The 17,435-nt window shown below is 36.8% G+C and overlaps 3 protein-coding genes across 6 annotated transcripts; 1 reads left to right on the top strand and 2 right to left on the bottom strand.

Annotated features, from left to right (window-relative positions):
• Positions 1 to 6,175: 6,175 nt before the first annotated feature.
• LOC149406926 (Pentatricopeptide repeat (PPR) superfamily protein) lies at positions 6,176 to 10,552 on the bottom strand. 4 transcript variants are annotated; one of them, XR_016296189.1, is made up of 3 exons: positions 8,969 to 10,300; positions 7,738 to 8,359; positions 6,176 to 7,095 (listed from the first exon to the last, which is right to left on the bottom strand). XR_016296189.1 is itself a non-coding variant. In XM_089610000.1 (3 exons), the coding sequence occupies exon 2, from the start codon at positions 10,033 to 10,035 to the stop codon at positions 8,995 to 8,997; it is 1,041 nt and encodes a 346-aa protein (XP_089466126.1). In that variant the 5' UTR covers positions 10,036 to 10,093; positions 10,352 to 10,552; the 3' UTR covers positions 7,620 to 8,359; positions 8,969 to 8,994. The 4 variants fall into 4 exon arrangements, 3 of the variants coding, with proteins under 3 accessions (XP_089466126.1, XP_089466119.1, XP_089466110.1); XM_089610000.1 differs by lacking the exon at positions 6,176 to 7,095 and adding an exon at positions 10,352 to 10,552 and having other exon boundaries at positions 7,620 to 8,359; positions 8,969 to 10,093; XM_089609993.1 differs by lacking the exon at positions 6,176 to 7,095 and having other exon boundaries at positions 7,620 to 8,349; positions 8,969 to 10,305.
• On the top strand, positions 6,528 to 8,363 carry LOC149406927 (Cysteine proteinases superfamily protein). Its single transcript, XM_089617969.1, has 2 exons — positions 6,528 to 6,960; positions 7,771 to 8,363. The coding sequence occupies exons 1-2, from the start codon at positions 6,528 to 6,530 to the stop codon at positions 8,361 to 8,363; spliced, it is 1,026 nt and encodes a 341-aa protein (XP_089474095.1).
• Positions 10,553 to 13,757: 3,205 nt separating the features above from the next.
• On the bottom strand, positions 13,758 to 16,651 carry LOC149406925 (kinase C substrate, heavy chain-like protein). Its single transcript, XM_089609975.1, has 5 exons — positions 16,421 to 16,651; positions 16,209 to 16,322; positions 15,888 to 15,983; positions 14,244 to 14,450; positions 13,758 to 14,152 (listed from the first exon to the last, which is right to left on the bottom strand). The coding sequence occupies exons 1-5, from the start codon at positions 16,530 to 16,532 to the stop codon at positions 14,043 to 14,045; spliced, it is 639 nt and encodes a 212-aa protein (XP_089466101.1). The 5' UTR covers positions 16,533 to 16,651; the 3' UTR covers positions 13,758 to 14,042.
• Between the last annotated feature and the right edge of the window lie 784 nt (positions 16,652 to 17,435).

The following is a 17,435-nucleotide window of genomic DNA, read 5'->3' as shown; positions in this document are numbered from 1 at the left end:
TCTATCCTCTAGTTTAGTCAATGAATCTTGGATAATGGACTCAGGTGCATCTAGACATATTTGTGCTTTTAAGCCTATGTTCATTGATTTGAGACCTTTGCATAACTCAACTGTTACTCTACCTGATCGAACTATAATACCTGTTAGGTCTGTTGGTAGTGTTAGGTTAAGTGCTGATATTATCCTCTACAATGTCCTTTATGTCCCTTCTTTCAAATTCAATTTGATTTCAGTTGGTGTTTTGACTAAAGAATCACAAGTGACAGTGTCCTTTTCATGTGACTCTTTTGTTATTCAGGATGCCAAATCCTTGAGGACGATTGACAGGGATAATTGCTACAATGATCTTTACTACTTAAAAAAGAACAGCATTGCCTCATCCATTACTCATGTGAATAATGTCTCGGCCCATACTTGGCATCAACGACTAGGACATATGTCTTTTAAGAGGCTTATTTCTCTTAAACATCGGTTAGATTTTCAATCTAAGGATATAGATAATATGCCTTGCTGTATTTGCCCTTTGGCCAAGCAAAAAAGACTGCCTTTTATTTCTGCAAATAATCTTTTCAGTTCTTTTTTTGATCTCATACATTGCGATGTTTGGGGTCCATATAAGACTCCCTCAAGAGCAGGACATAGATATTTTTAACTCTTGTAGATGATAGCAACCGTTTTTGTTGGATTTTTCTTATGAAATCAAAAACTGATGTTCACATGGTTATACCTCACTTTTGTTCTTATGTTACAAATCATTTTTCAACCAATATTAAAATATTTCGTTCTGACAATGCTCATGAATTAGTCTTTGCAGATTTTTTTTCAAAAAATGGTATTATTCACCAGTTTTCTTGTGTTGAGACTTCACAACAAAATTCAGTTGTGGAGAGGAAACACCAATACTTACTCAATGTTGCTCGTGCTCTTTTGTTTCAATCTAAAGTCCCCATCCATTTTTGGACTGATTGTGTTCTCACGGCTACTTATATTATTAATAGGATTCCATCACCTATTTTAATGAATAAGAGCCCTTATGAACTCCTATATCACAAGGAGGTTAATTACAGCCATATGAGAGTCTTTGGCTGTTTATGTTTTACCTCTACTCTTCAAAGGCATAGAACAAAATTTGATCCTCGTGCAAGAAAGTGCATTCTTTTGGGATATCCACAAGGGGTCAAAGGTTATAAACTCTTGGACTTAGACTCTAAAGAAATTTTCTTGTCCAGAGATGTTATTTTTCATGAGAAAGTTTTTCCTTTCCATTCTCTTGCTTATAAGCATATGATCATTGATCCTTTTGAAACTGTTCATATTCCTATTGTTACTGCAAATGCTGACCCTATTCCAGATTTGGTTATACCCACTCTTGATTCACATGAAATGAGTGGTGACAAAGTTGTATCTCCCACTGAGACACATCAGAGTATTTCTGAGCCAATCATTCCTGATATTCAACCAGCTGATAGCTCAACTCATCCATCTGTTCAACCAGAGATTGTTACAAGAAAATCTACAAGGAGACACACACCACCGGCATACTTGAAGGAGTATCATTGTCACCTTACTCAAACAGGTTCAAGTTATTCTTCCAAGCATCATATAGATACTGTCCTGAACTATGACAATTTATCTAGTTCCTTCAGAAACTTTTCCTTGTCTGTTTCAGTGAATGCTCCTCCACAATTTTATCACATAGCTATTAAGAGTCATGCTTGGCGAGAAGCTATGAATGAAGAACTTGATGCAATGCATAAGAATCAAACTTGGTCGGTTGTGCCTCTCCCTGAAGACAAAAAGTCAGTTGGTTGTAGATGGGTCTACACAAATAAACTAAACTCAGATGGCTCACTTGCTAGGAGGAAAGAAAGATTGGTTGCTAAAGGGTTTACACAAAAAGAGGGAGTAGATTTCTTAGATACTTTTTCTCATGTTGCAAAGTTGGTTTCAGTTAAATATTTGCTTAGTATTGCTTCCTCTCAAAATTGGTTTTTGTCTCAACTTGATATTAGTAATGCTTTCCTTAATGGGGATCTCTATGAAGAAGTCTACATGGATCTCCCTATGGGATATATACCACAGGGGGTGATTAGGGATAAAGGCACTAAGTTGGTTTGTAAGCTTCATAAGTCCATTTATGGTCTTAAGCAAGCTTCACGGCAATGGAACTTAAAGTTCACAGAGGCTGTCACTAGTGCTGGGTTTGTCCAATCCAAATCTGACTATTCCATGTACACAAGAGGTTCTGGTATTACTTTTGTTGTCATTTTACTCTATGTTGATGATATTATTGTATCTAGCCCAACTAAGCATATTATTACTGATGTGAAAGCCTTCTTGAGCTCGGTCTTCAGGCTAAAGGATTTAGGGGACTTGACGTTCTTTCTTGGTTTGGAAGTTGCCAGATCACAAAGTGGTATTGCTATCTCACAACGGCAATATGCTCTGCAGATTCTTGAAGATGCAGGTTTTATTGATGCTAAACCTGTAAAAACACCAATGAATCCTAAGTTGCAATTATCCTTGACTGACTCTACTCCTTATAGACGTTTGATTGGAAGATTATTATATTTAACCATCACACGTCCTGATATAACCTTTGCTGTACATACTCTAAGTCAATTTGTGCATGCACCAAGGACAGTCCACTTGCAAGTTGTTCATCATCTTTTGAGATATATCAAATCTGGTCCAGGATTAGGACTTTTCTATCCCTCAAATTCATCTACTCAAATTCGTGCTTTTTCTGATGCTGACTGGGCAACTTGCTCGGATTCTAGACGATCAGTTACTGGCTATTGTGTTTTTGTAGGTAATTCTCTGGTGGCTTGGAAGTCTAAAAAGCAAAGTACTGTGTCCAGGAGCTCTGCTGAAGCTGAGTATAGGTCATTGGCCTCCTTGATGAGCGAAGTGATCTGGTTGCAGCAGTTGGCTAAAGATTTCCAAATCAAGACGGAGTTGTCTCCAGTGTTATACTGTGATAATCAGGCTGCGATTCACATCGCTTCTAATCCCACTTACCACGAACGAACCAAGCATATCGAGATTGATTTGCACTTCGTGAGGGATCATTTGCAGCGTGGTGCAGTGAAATTGCTTCCCATTCGCAACCAACACCAGATTTCCGACGTGTTCACCAAGCCATTGGCTTCTCCGGCTCTTACTCATCTCATCTCCAAGATGAACTTGATTAACATCTATAGTTCATCTTGAGGGGGTGTTTTAGAGTTAATAGCTGGGCTTGGTTGGTTGTCGTTTTTATTTGGTTTAATGAAGTATGTAAACGACTTGTCGTTGTTCTTTCTTTTTCTTTTCGCTTTGATGACGTGCCATATGGGTCACGGTCATGTCAGCTATAACGGTTTGATTACTGTTGTATTTAAACCTTTTTGTACTTTCTTTTCAGAATTAATTCAATATTCATTCAGTCTTTTCTTTTCCTGAAATTCTTCGTGCAAGAAGCTCTCTGTTTCTTCTTCTCTTTTCTTTCTTCTTCTCAAGTTTACCGTTCTCAGATCTGGAAGTCAATATTATAATACCGGAATAAAACGATAATTTCAACTTTCATAGCTTGAGAAAAAAGTTGACAAATAGCCTCCTCTCTCTCTCTCTCTCTCTCTCTCTCTCTCTCTCTCTCTCTCTCTCTCTCTCTCTCTCTCTCTCTCTCTCTCTCTCTCTCTCTCTCTCTCTCTCTCTCTCTCTCTCTCTCTCTCTCTCTCTCTCTCTCTCTCTCTCTCTCTCTCTCTCTCTCTCTCTCTCTCTCTCTCTCTCTCTCTCTCTCTCTCTCTCTCTCTCTCTCTCTCTCCAGTTTATCTAAAATCCCTCATTTGTTTTAGATTCAATTGGCTCTATGCTATGATATATAGAAATCATCCATAACCTCTATCGAAATTGTTGTAATATCAATAAATAACGCGGTGCTAAATATAGACAATTGTTTCTAAGCATGAAAATGTGTTTTTTTATTTTTTTATTTTATTGTTGTAATACGGAGTTAAAAATAGATAATATCCTTTAGCCGTAGGGAATAAAAGTATATGTTCAAGGATTAAGTATCAGCAAGTACAACTTGCAAGCTTAATGTCAGAGCACTAATTCATGTCCAGAATCTGCTGATAAATTTACTACGGTTTTTTTTTCTTCCCTTTATGCTCAAACTAAATGACGTTCTTAAATTAAATTAATACTATTACCTTCTTCTATTAAATGATCATCCTTGAGATATGGGCTCGATCAGAAATAAATTATATTCATTACCATATCTAACTAATGTCTCTAACCTCTAACCTCCACCTGGATTATAACTGAAAAAGGAAATTTCTCAAATTAATTTATAGCGCTATATATAATTTGTTTGTCAGTAATATTGAAAAATTTATGTGTTTGACGAAGAAATTAGCAAAATAATCAATATTAATTTCTGATTTTATTGTCAACTAGTCATTTGTAGTAAGATTCAATTTCTGATTTTAATTTGGCTAGCTCTTAACAATGATGAAATTTTGACTATTTTCCAAAATTTATATTTTCAATCTGCTAGAATGTTAAAGTGTCCCCGTTGTTTCCTCTCTCTCTCTCTCTCTCTCTCTCTCTCTCTCTCTATATATATATATATATATATATATGTATATGTATATATATATATAACACTGGTGTATTAGGTTAGTGTTATATATTTCAGATTTTTAACTAGAAAATATGTACCTCAAATTCATTAAAAAAAAATTGAAAATTTGTACTATCTATGTGCTCTATAGCTATATTGCATTGCATTTAATATCTCTTTATATGAAAAGGAATTTATATTAAAATCTTATTTATAACTTCAGTTCATATTTTACTCTAATTAATCGTTTAATTGATTGAGAATAACCATAAATTATGACCATAATTAGAGTATCTTTCAATTAAGTTATGAATAATAAAAATAAAAATAAACGAATTAAAAACCAAACATGTAAATGAGCAGGACCAAAAGCAAACCTCTCCCTTATAGTTTATAGTTGTGGCTCCTACACTTTGAATATATTTGTCCCATTTCACTGCCTATATCCTCTCACTCTCTCTCTCTAGATAAGAGTGCTATGGAAAATATTTTAAGTGTATTGAGACCCATATGATATAATTCCATGTGCCCTGCTTCTCGCTCTCCCTTTCTCTCTCTAGTAAATAGATTCTATATATATCTATATATATTAAATAAAATGTATATGTTGGGATTAAAATATTTATGTGGTGTTACATGAGTTGGAGCAATGGGGCACATGGTGTGGCCAGGAGGAAAAGATTCTTGCTGCAAAAAAGTACCATCTCTCCACGGATTCTAACTTGCAGTTAGTGGATATAATATATATATATATATATATATATATATATATATATATATATATATTGATTTCTCCGCAGAAGAATTTCTTGCACTAAAGTGCTGAACAACTACTTGTGTCCAATTAATTTAAATATTTATATCTTCCATCGGTATCATTGCGCTCTTGTTGCTTGTATAACCAGTTTAGCTACATGTTAAGATGTAAAATAAATACAGATAAATTAAATCTGTGAACTTGTATCTTTTATAAAGATAGATATAGGTGGTATGTAATATGTGTAACGTGAAACTGGCTAGCTAGCTATACCTAGATTATAATGATATTACTTCACATAAAGTGGAGTTAAAAGGATAAAAAAAAAAATATATTATTGTCGCATCTTTTAAATGGCCTTTTTTATTTTATTTACAGCATTATAAAATAAAATATATTGCCTCACATGTAGACTTTCCTTGTAGTTTTAAGTCTAAGGAAATGATTTGACATGATTGGATTGAAATATTGTTGTATATGGAGAGATTTTTGTGTCCAAATGAATCAAACTACTTTGAAAATATACATAAAATTTCTTTTTAAAATACACATGAATTATTATTGAAGGGATAGTACAAATTACATTTTCAAGTTATTGACATTGTCGATATTTTAATGAGCAATTATTCCGAGGTACTGCAAAACTTTGGTTGGACATTCCACACCAAATCATTTTAGAAGTTAGAACCATACGTAATAAAATCACTTACCTTACTGCTCTTATTGTGATGAAGATTACTTCAATAAAAAAAAAGCCCTAATGAAATAAGAGCATTAACGTTTAAACTAATCAAATAAATATTTGTCTGGCATTTGTACTTAGAGATCCGTACAAGTACATTCTCGAGGAAATCACATGCCACAAGGAAAATGACATAAATCCTGATTAAATGTCTACGTGATCAGTTCAATTGCATGGTTTTTTCATCAACTAACCCATTGCTTTTGCATGATTAACGCCTCTAGTTTGAACCGTGTCATTCCATCCGATTACTATTGAAGCAATGGAATGGATTGAACTCTCTTTCTATACCATATTGCGTGATCACATACGCAAAAGAAGACCAAGTTTGATGAGAATTGAACACTTTTTTACATGTATATATTCCCACTAAATTATAGTGATCTTATAATGAAAAAACAAGAAAAAGAAGAAGAAGAAATATGAAGACGGCGAGGAACGCTAGTTTGGCGATACTTATTCTCTGGGCACTTTGCTCGGTTTCGGGATCGGAGTGCGTTGCCGGTCGGGGCAACGATCTGAGCCTCGAAGCGGTGAGAGAGAGGTACGAGAAGTGGGCGGCGAGGCACGGGCGGAGCTACGAGAGCGGCGAAGAGAAGGAGCGGCGGTTTCAGATCTACCATTCGCACGTCGTGTTCATCGAGAGCGTCAACTCTCAGAACCTCTCGTTCAGGCTCGCCGACAACAAGTTTGCGGATATGACGAACGCGGAGTACAGAGGAGCGCTCTTGGGGACACAGCCCCGGTTTCGGCCGCCCACGAGCTTCAGGTACAAAACGAGGCACGAGGTGTTTCCGCAGAGCGTCGACTGGAGAAACGGCTCTGTCACTCCGGTCAAGGATCAGGGTCTATGTGGTAATTCACGAATCAGCTTTCTTGATTTCAATCCAACGACGAATCGCTTAAGATTAAAATGCATGTCGGATTAATGGTTGGACATTACTCAAATGTCGACCGGCGATGGGAATAATGCCAACGAAAATTTCATCACTGCTTCAAAAAAAAAAAATTACCGAAATTTCTGAAATTTTTTCGATTTTTTATAGAAATTTCAATAATAACATAAAGCACTGGAATTTCATATTTTTTTACCATGATTTCAGCCATTTTCGATCACACAAAAATATTGCAGATTTGGTAGCTGGTATCCGACAAAAAAAAATCTACGAAAAAAATCGACGTTTAGTCACCAATTTTTCCCTATTTTGTAAAAAATTGACCAACTCTTTTTTATAATTAAAAAAAATTATGTAAATAGCCAACTAAAACGTTTGAAATTGATATATATTCAACGTTTCGTAAATCTTATGTAAATAGCCATAAAGATGACGTGGCCTAATAAATGGAAGTGGCTATTTATCCAAGTTTTACGTCTGTAAATATATGAAAATAACTATTTACCTAATATTTACGAAACGTTAGCTATTTAGCAATGTTAAACCGTAAATGTGATAAATAATGGACCATTTTATAATTTACTTTATATACCCACTGAAAAAGGTAATAGGTCTTACTAATCTTTTTGGTTATTAACATTTATGCAGGAAAGTTTTGAATGTTTTATCATATAATAGCCTCGTCAATAATATAGAACAATGAAATTAAACACTGATGCTTTCAAAATAAATTTACCAATAATTGGGTTTTGCGTCCCAACGAACCCAGGTTGTTGCTGGGCCTTCTCTACTGTAGCAGCGGTGGAAGGAATCAACCAAATAAAAAACGGGAAACTAGTCTCTCTGTCGGAACAAGAGCTCGTCGACTGCGACGTCCAGACAGGAAACATGGGCTGCAACGGAGGGTTCATGGAAACCGCGTTCGACTTCGTGAAACAGAAGGGACTCGCCACCGAGGACGCGTACCCTTACGCCGAGCGGAACAACGACTGCGAATCCGACAAGCTCGGCCGAGACGCGGTGACGATAAGCGGCTACGAGACCGTGCCCCGAAACGACGAGGACAGCCTGAGAGCGGCGGTCGCGAACCAGCCCGTCTCCGTCGCCATCGACGCCGGAAGCTACGAGTTTCAGTTCTACTCGAGCGGCGTGTTTTCCGGCCGGTGCGGGACCGCCCTCAACCACGGCGTGACTCTCGTCGGGTACGGAGACGAGAGCGGCCAAAAGTACTGGACCGTGAAGAACTCGTGGGGTCTCGAGTGGGGCGAGGCTGGGTACGTGAGAATCCACCGTGGCGTAGGAACCGGGATGCCCGGTACGTGTGGCATTGCCATGTTGCCAAGTTACCCTGTCATGGACTGAAAAAAAAATTAACTCAGAAATAAATAAATAAATGATTAATAGAAAATCGACAATATCCGTAGTCGTGGGAAAAATACGTGTACGCCGATACGGCAGTAACTTCGCTTGTATTAACAAACTATTCTATTGTTCTAAAGGTCTAAATTTACATTGGTTCAGTGTTCGTGTATGCTACAAAATTCTGCGAGTGTGTTCAAAGAATTTATCTAAGCTCGTTGTTTTCCTAACGTTATAATTCATTGGGCGAAAAACCAACAAGCAACATACTTTCACAAGGACACCGAGCAGAAAATAGCCATGCCACCAAAAAAAAAAATGGCATTACAAGAACCTAACTCGATAAATTTCCATGCTTGATGCATTAGTTTAAAAGAAACATACATCAGTGTCGTATATTTAGCATGAGAAATTCCATATTTCAAGTTCAGCTACTACAGCTTAAGAATCTCCTCTACTCTTACTTTAACTCTGGCTCAAGGGTAAAATCTAGCAATTGCTAGTGTTTCAAGTTCCCAAATGTTGTGGGGTCAGGTAGGGAACAGTAAATAAAAGAAAGGGTAAAATCTAGAGAAAAAAGAAATAAAAAAAGAATACACACGACAGACCTTAATAGTATGGATTTACGACCATACTAAGAGCGCAATTCCGAGAATCTTTGCCTGACGGAGCACGCGAGCTTCCATTCGCCGATATCAGCCAACCTCTGAACGATCTCACGCCTCACCTCGATGCGCGGAAGAAACCCTCTCTTCGTCATCCCCATAACCGCCTTTCCCGCCAAAAGATACTCGCCACACTCGAGGCACCCATTGACCACAACCTCGTGGCACTCGGGCCCGACCATCAGACCCTCTCTCTCCAAGAACTCGACCGTCTCCACCGCCCGCCACATTTCCCTTTTCGCCCTCAGCGTCCAAGCCACCTCGACCAAAGTCCCTTGCCTCGGAGTCAGTCGAAGCTTCTCCACCATATCCTCGACCAAACCCACCGCCTCGACCGTCCTTTTCGACTTGCACATCCCTCGGATCACGGTGTCGTAGCAGTCCAGATCGGGGACGCACCCAGCTCCGGCCATGCCCTTCAGAACCGCGACCGCCTCTTTCAGCTGATCAACGCTGCACAGGCACGAGAGGAGGTAATTGCAAGTGTTGGCGTCGGGGTCGTACTCGATCAGCTTCATGGTCGATAGGATTTTTCGGACGGGCTGAGATCGCCCGTGTCTGTGTTCCATCCACGTGGAAGAGAGGAGTAGCCGGGTCTGTGGGACCGGGACGCACCCGGATCGGAGAGTCTGTTGGATTACGGCGAGCGAGAGAGGGAACGGGTCGGGGCTTTGGAGGGTGTAAAAGAGGAGGCTCGAATACGCGATCCGGGGTCGGTATCGGGGTCTGATCGTTACGAAAGATTGCAGGATCTCGTCGATTACTTGCGTCCTAAGGCGCTGCGGGGCGTCGGAGAGGAACGAAAAGGGGTTTGGGTTTCGGCAAGCTTGCTCGTGGGATGTCAGGAGATTGGGAATCTGCTGATACGCTTTTGCTCGAACCGCTTCTTCGACGGTCTCGGCGATCGCTGGCGACGGTGAGGCATCTCTGGTGAGCGAGTTATGATAACGGAGTAGAGCTCGGGGAAATTGCGGCATAGATTTCAACACCTTTGATGCTCCGATTGCCATTTTTAGGGTTACAAGTGACTGTGATACTGAGGGCAGAATGAATGCTTCAAAATAAGACCTGAACAGATTTTTAATGTCAATGCAAAACAACATGAAGTGTAATCCGATTTCTTCTGGTAAAGATAGACATTCGTTGAGGAATATTGACAAACAGATAGTGGGCAATATATGAAACCCAGAACTGAAACCTGTTATGGAATCCAATAGAATAGAAGTTTTGAGTGCATGACATAGATCGAAGTTGATCAATAAAAATATTTTATATCATTATTTTTTTTTCAAAAGAAATAAACTTTTTATGAAGGAAAGGAATTACCGAGCTCCAATGGTGTTCCATGTATATGGTAACTCTTAAGAGCTCAAAGACTAAAATGAAATCCACCTTTGGGAGAAACTGGACCAGCTATGATTCGCCATCAGATAACTGCGCTGTCATGCTTTCCTTTTCTATTAACAATTGGTGCCGTTTATTATGGCTGTTCACATAGGTAGTTTTGGTAGGGAACGAAATGAAAAGACAAGAAGGAATATATAATGTTGCAAATTGTCAATTTCATTAAAATTAGGCCTTAGTTACTACCTTTTTTTTCAACTTGAATATAAATACAAAAGAGCAAATCCAACAATAACCTAATTCTCTATATAACTTAAATTTTCAGATATTTCATAAGTACTTTTTTATTTTTCAGATGATTTTATCTTTAAATTAAATGAAAAAAAAAAGATTGAGTGAAAAAAAAAAGACAGAAAATAATGTTAAAAAATGTTTATAAAATATAAACAAGATATGTGAGAAAATAAGATATTGGAGATAGTTTCCACGTAAATATATGAGCCTAGAATAATTGTCTTAAGACGCCTAGAGCTCATCCTCAAGCTCGTTGAGCTCCCTTTGAGCTAAGCTCATTTTTGTGATATGTTTCTTTAAAGAAAAACAAAGCTCTTCTAAAATATATATATATATATATATATATATATATATATATATATATATATATATATATATATATATATATATATATACTTCTATTACTTTTAAGGAAAATCGACGCCAACGTAAAATCGAACAGAAAAACAATACTCTTGCTTATGATATTATGGTTTCGAGACTAGTTAGAAGACCAACTTTTAAAATCATATTATGGTTGGTCAATATTAGAAAAACAATACTTTGGCTTATGATAAAAGACTATACACCTTTAAGTATAAAAAAATATCCATAATTTTGAATTTTTTGTAGGGGTTTCTCAAACCTTTTTTTTTCAAATTTTAAACATCTTAATTTTTTTTTCTTTGTCTTTCTTTAAAAAATATATATATATATATTTCTTTGAATTTTTGGTTTTTTTTTTTTTACAAATTATTCTTGTTTTTTACGATTTTTTTATTTTCAAACCATTTTCAAATTTAGTTGAAAAAATGTCCACATCTTATGTACTAAGAACAAATAATTGGCTGCGTAGCCATCTTAAACACTAGCAATTTTTTTTTAGCCAACATTTTGTTAATTTTCTGTAAATAGCCATATTGCTTACGTGACAGCTTATTAATTAAATTAGGTTTACACTTTTGCCCTTATTTAATTCGCAGATTTTTTTAATTAGACAGTTTCTTTTTTTCAAATTTCGAATCAAATAATGAAACCGAATAGGGAAGTTTTCAAATTTGAAATTTCCTGCAGATTTTGAAAGTTAATAGCCCATTTATTGTTATGTATTTGAAAGTTTTTAACGTTGACTTTAGGTAATTAGTATATATTTTCGTGGCAATTTATATGGATAAAATCTGTAAATATATTCTTCATTTATTGATATTATTTTGTCTTCCATATATTCATAATTTCCAGAATTTTCATGCCCAAAATATTTCCAGAATTTTTTCAGTTTATTTACACGAATATACTGTAAATATGCTTTGTATTTACAGTCAATATACTGTAAATATGTTTTGTATTTACAATGAATATACTGTAAATATGCTTCGTATTTACACGAATATACTGTAAATATGTTTTCTATTTACACGAACATACTGTAACTGTAATCCAACAACAACACTGTCACTGTTATCCAACATTTATCCCAAGCCAAGCCAACCTAAACCGAAGCTTAAATCAAAATGTGAGCAACAACCAAAAAAAAAAAAAAAAAAAAAAAAAAAAAAACTGTTTTTCGCGGAGTCCATGATTCTTATCGGGACCTTTGGACGCAGATCGCGGAGAGGAGGACGAAGTGAGAAGCGCCGGAGTTTTTCTTGGCGACGAGGCTGTTTTTCGTGGTAGATCTGCCTCTCAGCGTGGACGACGGGCGGGCCCGCGCGAAGTTCCAAGCCGGCGCCCATTCTTCTCGTGGAACGTCGAGAAGAGCACGAAGAACGAGACGAGGACGAAAGCGAGGTTCCAGATCACGTCCAGGACCATGATCGGCTGCGAGTACGCGCAACTCTCTCCTCCGCCGGAGATTTGTAATTCTCCGTCGTCTTCGTCATCGTCGTCGGCGAGGATGGCGGCGGCGAGGAGGCGGAGAGAGGAGGAGGGTGTTGATGGAGTGGTGTGGTGGCTTCGGAGGGGAGGGTGGGTTGTGGAGAGAGTGATCGCTGCTTAGGGTTTCTGCATTTTTTTTTCCTTTTGGATTGTGTTTCGTTCGGTTACTTGTGGTGGTTTTAATTTGGTTTAAATGAATATCCCTCAAAATCCGCGCTAGTAGTTAATGCCGAAATCTGATTTTTTTTTTTTAATTAAATAAATATATTTCTTGGGAGGGAAACTGCTGGACATATGCGTCATTTCGTCTAGCTGTAAATAAATGAAACTGGCTATTTACAGCATATTAACGAAAAGTGGGCTAAAAAAAATTGCTTATTTTTTGGAGGCCATTTAACTTAATTATCCATTAAATTGGCTAAAACTACCCACAAAATAATAGAGAAAACAAAAAGTTTAATAAATAAATAAAAAAACCGAAAGAAACTCGGGAAAAAAATTGAAAATCACTTGAGAAAAATTTCAAACATTATAAAAAAAAATGTTTGAATGTTACAAAATAAAAGTTTGAAAATCTAAAAAATTGTTCGAAACTCCATTTAAAAACTTTGAAAAATAGAAAGAAAAAAATAACCAAAAAAACTTTGAAAAAAAAAAATTTTGAAGTTCAAAAAACCACCCAAAAACAAAATCGAGATTCTTGAGATTTCTGATCGGTAAAATAGTGTTTTCCTAATAGTAACCAAACTTAGTATGAATTTCAGAATTGGTCTAGTAGCGTTTCTCAAGTTCTTTATTAACCATAAGAAACTCAATTACATTCCTACCCTGCTCCCTACAAAACACAATGCAAATCTTGACTTTGTTTTAGTTTTGTTTCTAATGTTCTTTCGGTTTTTAATATACAAACCCAATTTGCATGTAATTCAATGAACATTTGAAACTCAGTTTATCATTTAGCCCTAAAAAGTTATAACATCTGTATTCCAACTAAAATTCAGAAAGCATTCCGGAATGTAAATGATATAAATCAAAGCTCACATAACCAAATTTTAATTAATAGCACACTAATTTATTTATCAGTGCATCTGCTTCAGATATTAAAATAGCAATACGTTTGAGCAAAACAAGCAAGATCGAGGTAAGTACTATCAAAAGCAAGAGAGTAAACGACATTAAACTTTGTGACTGAACGATAAGATACCTTTTCCTTCTTTTTTTGTCATATAATTTACACACGACGAAAATATAAAAGCAAGATATTTTAGTAATTGGCCTAATTATGATGTATAGCACTGTACTGAAACAAAACTGTCTCAGAACAAGAACATTAACATCAACAAAACAAACAAAAATAACATGTAATGTTGCCTATGTTCTATCTTTGTAGCCTCCTCGACATAATTAAATTGAGCGTCTTTAACTTATCACTGATTCGATCGGCTCACAAATCAAATTTCCGTGTAAGCAAACACTTCGAAGAAAAATATTGAAAACGCAAGAAAAACTGGCAGCAGAGAACGTATCAGACAGAGCGATAGCGTCTTCTTCTAGATCGGACCCGCCTTTGACACAGCCTAAGGACTACCACACAGCAGATGAGGGTGACTTGTAAAAGCACCAACATTTTCAAACCTGAAATCAACGCAACAGAATCCGAATCTTTTAAGTTCAATTTCGGGTTCAGGTTTGTGGTGATTAAGTTATATAGAAATGAATACGATACCTGTAAGCTTGTGAATCAGATCGTCAAACATCATCTTGCTTTTGCCTTCTTTTCCATGAATGTTGTCCAAATCGGCGACTGCTGAGTCCTCGCTACTCTTACCCAATGAGACCTTTCGGTCGGTAGCGTAAGAAATATGCCCGCCCATGACACACGTGTTCGGACAGTGGACCGTACCGTCGTACTCGTCACTACCATCGCAACAATCTACAGAATCCGTATCTCATCAGCTTGGGTACAAGAATAAACAGCCAAAAAAAATTGATGCTAAATACGCATCATCTTAACTAGTAAATACTTTGTAGCTTTATAAGGTTTCTCTGTAGCAACTAAAGAAAAAACCCCATTAATTTATTGCCATGGCTTAGTATTATCTAGATTCTCTAGTATTATACACGTTGCCCACTAGAGTGCCTAACTTAAACTTTGCCTTACCGAGTCGAGAACTTTGAGCTCGGATTCAGCGTCCATCAAACAGTCACAGCATGGCGACTCGTTCTAAAGCCAGTGTTGATTGGTACATAAGATATCCCATATAGTTGTTTCTGCGACGAAATCCCTAATTGTCATCCCAGCTCTAAACAAATATGGTATGGTTTAAAAGTAGCCTATATAACTTTGCACTTCGCTGTTAATTGGCAGCAAGCAACCAGTTGGAATGTGTGATCCAACGCAACCACTCTTGAGTGTCGTCTACTTCTTCAAACCAGCTCAAAGAAATTTGCGAGATCTCTGACTTCTCTTGTATTATCCACGGCCTTCTCCGCAAGATCTCTCTATGCATTGTGTCTAGGTGATATCCTTCTCGCTCGTTTAAGACATCGTTCGGAGACTCACACTCCTTATTTTGAGGAATAGAGGTTCTATGTACATTATCTACCTGCTAGTCGAGCATACTAGGCTAGATTCCAAACCTTTCGGTCACACTGCTCGACAAAGGCACAGCGTTGACTCTACGGGACGGTGATTCACCATTCATCACCACCAGATATTGCCAAGTCATGGTTGATATGCAAAAATCTACGTATGAAAAGATTGGACATCTCATTCACACTCAGCTGCCGAACCAATCCAATCGTCGCTTTGACAACCGAAATGCTTTGAGTCAAATAGCTATTGCTTGAGCATTACGTCTCAATTACTACACCGCCATTGTACTCCAACAACCTTGGAGCCGCCAAATCTGGCACATGAAGCATCTTGACATCGTCTATCACTTAGTTCTCCAACACAGATATCCATGTTGCTCGTGTCTCCGCTGCTAAACAATTAGCTAGTGCTTTGTCGAAACCACTAGCTTCTTATTTGCTATTTTAGTTTTCTATCATTTACTTCATGATCAGAATAATCAGGTCACTACGTCGCGCTTATGGAATAGTATATCTATACCACAACTTCATTCATCAATCTTAAGTCAATAATCCAATATCATCATCCCTTTCCACAGAGATTTCCTTCCATTGGAAACTAATGTATATATATATATATATATATATATATATATATATATATACACTTTTTCGGTTCAGACAAACTAACGAACGAAACTAACAAATTAAATTACGAGTCCTTCGTTACTGATGTAAGGCCGTCAAAGAGGCCTAGCAAACAAGTATGAACAACGACAACAATGGACATACTTACCACAAATACGATCATTAACACGAGAAGAGAAGAGAAACTTGGGTTTGCTTCCTAAATTTCTACAGTAAAATTTTCCCGAAGCACAAGCTGAAGTACCTGCAATTTAGAAGAATAAACTGCATCGCATCAATTCGGACTTTGAATAGAGATCAAACTCTGTCTTAACTTTTCTGATATAAAGTTAGCAAGGAGGGTATATACACACACACACATATATATATATATATACATATATTATATTCATTTCCAATCTAAACTGAAAAAAAAGGCTATTTAACAAAAAAGAAAAAGTAAGACTTGAAAAAAGGGCAGAGAATAGACCAGGCTCGTCGGTTCCGTCAAGGCAATCGCAGTAATCGTCGTTGAGACGGTCGCGGGTGAAGGATTTCGAACCGTCCTTGCATTTGATCACCGCCGAAGCAAAGTACTTTTCATCTAGCAAACCACCATAACCAAACTAATTTCAAGTTCTTGACTTTTTTTTTTTAAGAATAGAAAAATAAAGGTCCGAATTTGTGGGATGAGAAAGGTACCAAGGGGGTGAACTCCGAGGAGTAAGAGAGGAGTGACGGCGGCCATGGCGGGGGAGAATGACGTGGCAAGAAGGAAGCCGGCGGAGATTATGCCAACGAGAGTCGCTTCCATGGCCGCTCGGCGCTCGCTCCTCTGGAATTCGGTTTCTCAGTTAACTCGTCGCTGTGTGTAGTCAAAATTAACCATTTTTTTGTATGTTTGATCAGAAGAACCATGTTGCTTCTGAGGTCAAAGTCAAGGTCTTTCTGCCGATTTATAGTTAATAATATCATTTTAATAATAAAAAATTCAATTATAAATACTTTTTATATTATAATTAGGCATTAATAATAGGCCAATATAAATTTGTCAAAATAGCCAATATTTGTTTTATTTGTAGAATATTCAGTTAACCACATTAACCTATTTGAAGTTGAAGAGACAATAATACTCTTCATTAAAATGTTGGGTTACCAAATATAAATTAATTAACAAAAATAAATTAAATAAATGAAAAATATTACAATAAATAACCATTCCACTAGTAGATTAACAAATTCCCTACAAATATTACGAGATCTTCACCGTTGATCTTCACGGTCCAGTCAACTTGTCATCCGTCTTGATTGACAAATCAGTACAAATCAACACGTATCCAACACAAATTAACAGATTCCAAAAAGACATTCAACAATAATTTCAAATCAACACAAACCAACACTAATTTCACAAATCAACACTAGTTTTCAAATCAACATAAATAAATATTAATTTCAACCCAAATCCCCACTACTTTCAACATTAATTTCAAACCAATAACAATCACCACTAACAACAAACAACATAAATCAACTGACTAATTTCTTTACAGGTTTCTTTCTTTAATGTGAATAATTTCATTGCCCGACATTTTAAACAGTTTCCATGACAAAATGTACACAATCTAACACAAATCAAACTAATTTCACAAATCAACTATATTTTCAAACCAACAACAATCAAAACTAATTCAAATCAACATCAATCAACAAAAAT

Source organism: Urtica dioica, chromosome 1 (genome assembly GCF_054948205.1).
Source record: "Urtica dioica subsp. dioica isolate 48M chromosome 1, U.dioica_male_clone48M_v1_H2, whole genome shotgun sequence".
NCBI lineage: Eukaryota > Viridiplantae > Streptophyta > Magnoliopsida > Rosales > Urticaceae > Urtica > Urtica dioica.
The sequence above is the reverse complement of the archived record's forward strand: the minus strand, read 5'-3'. Positions and strand labels throughout refer to the sequence as shown.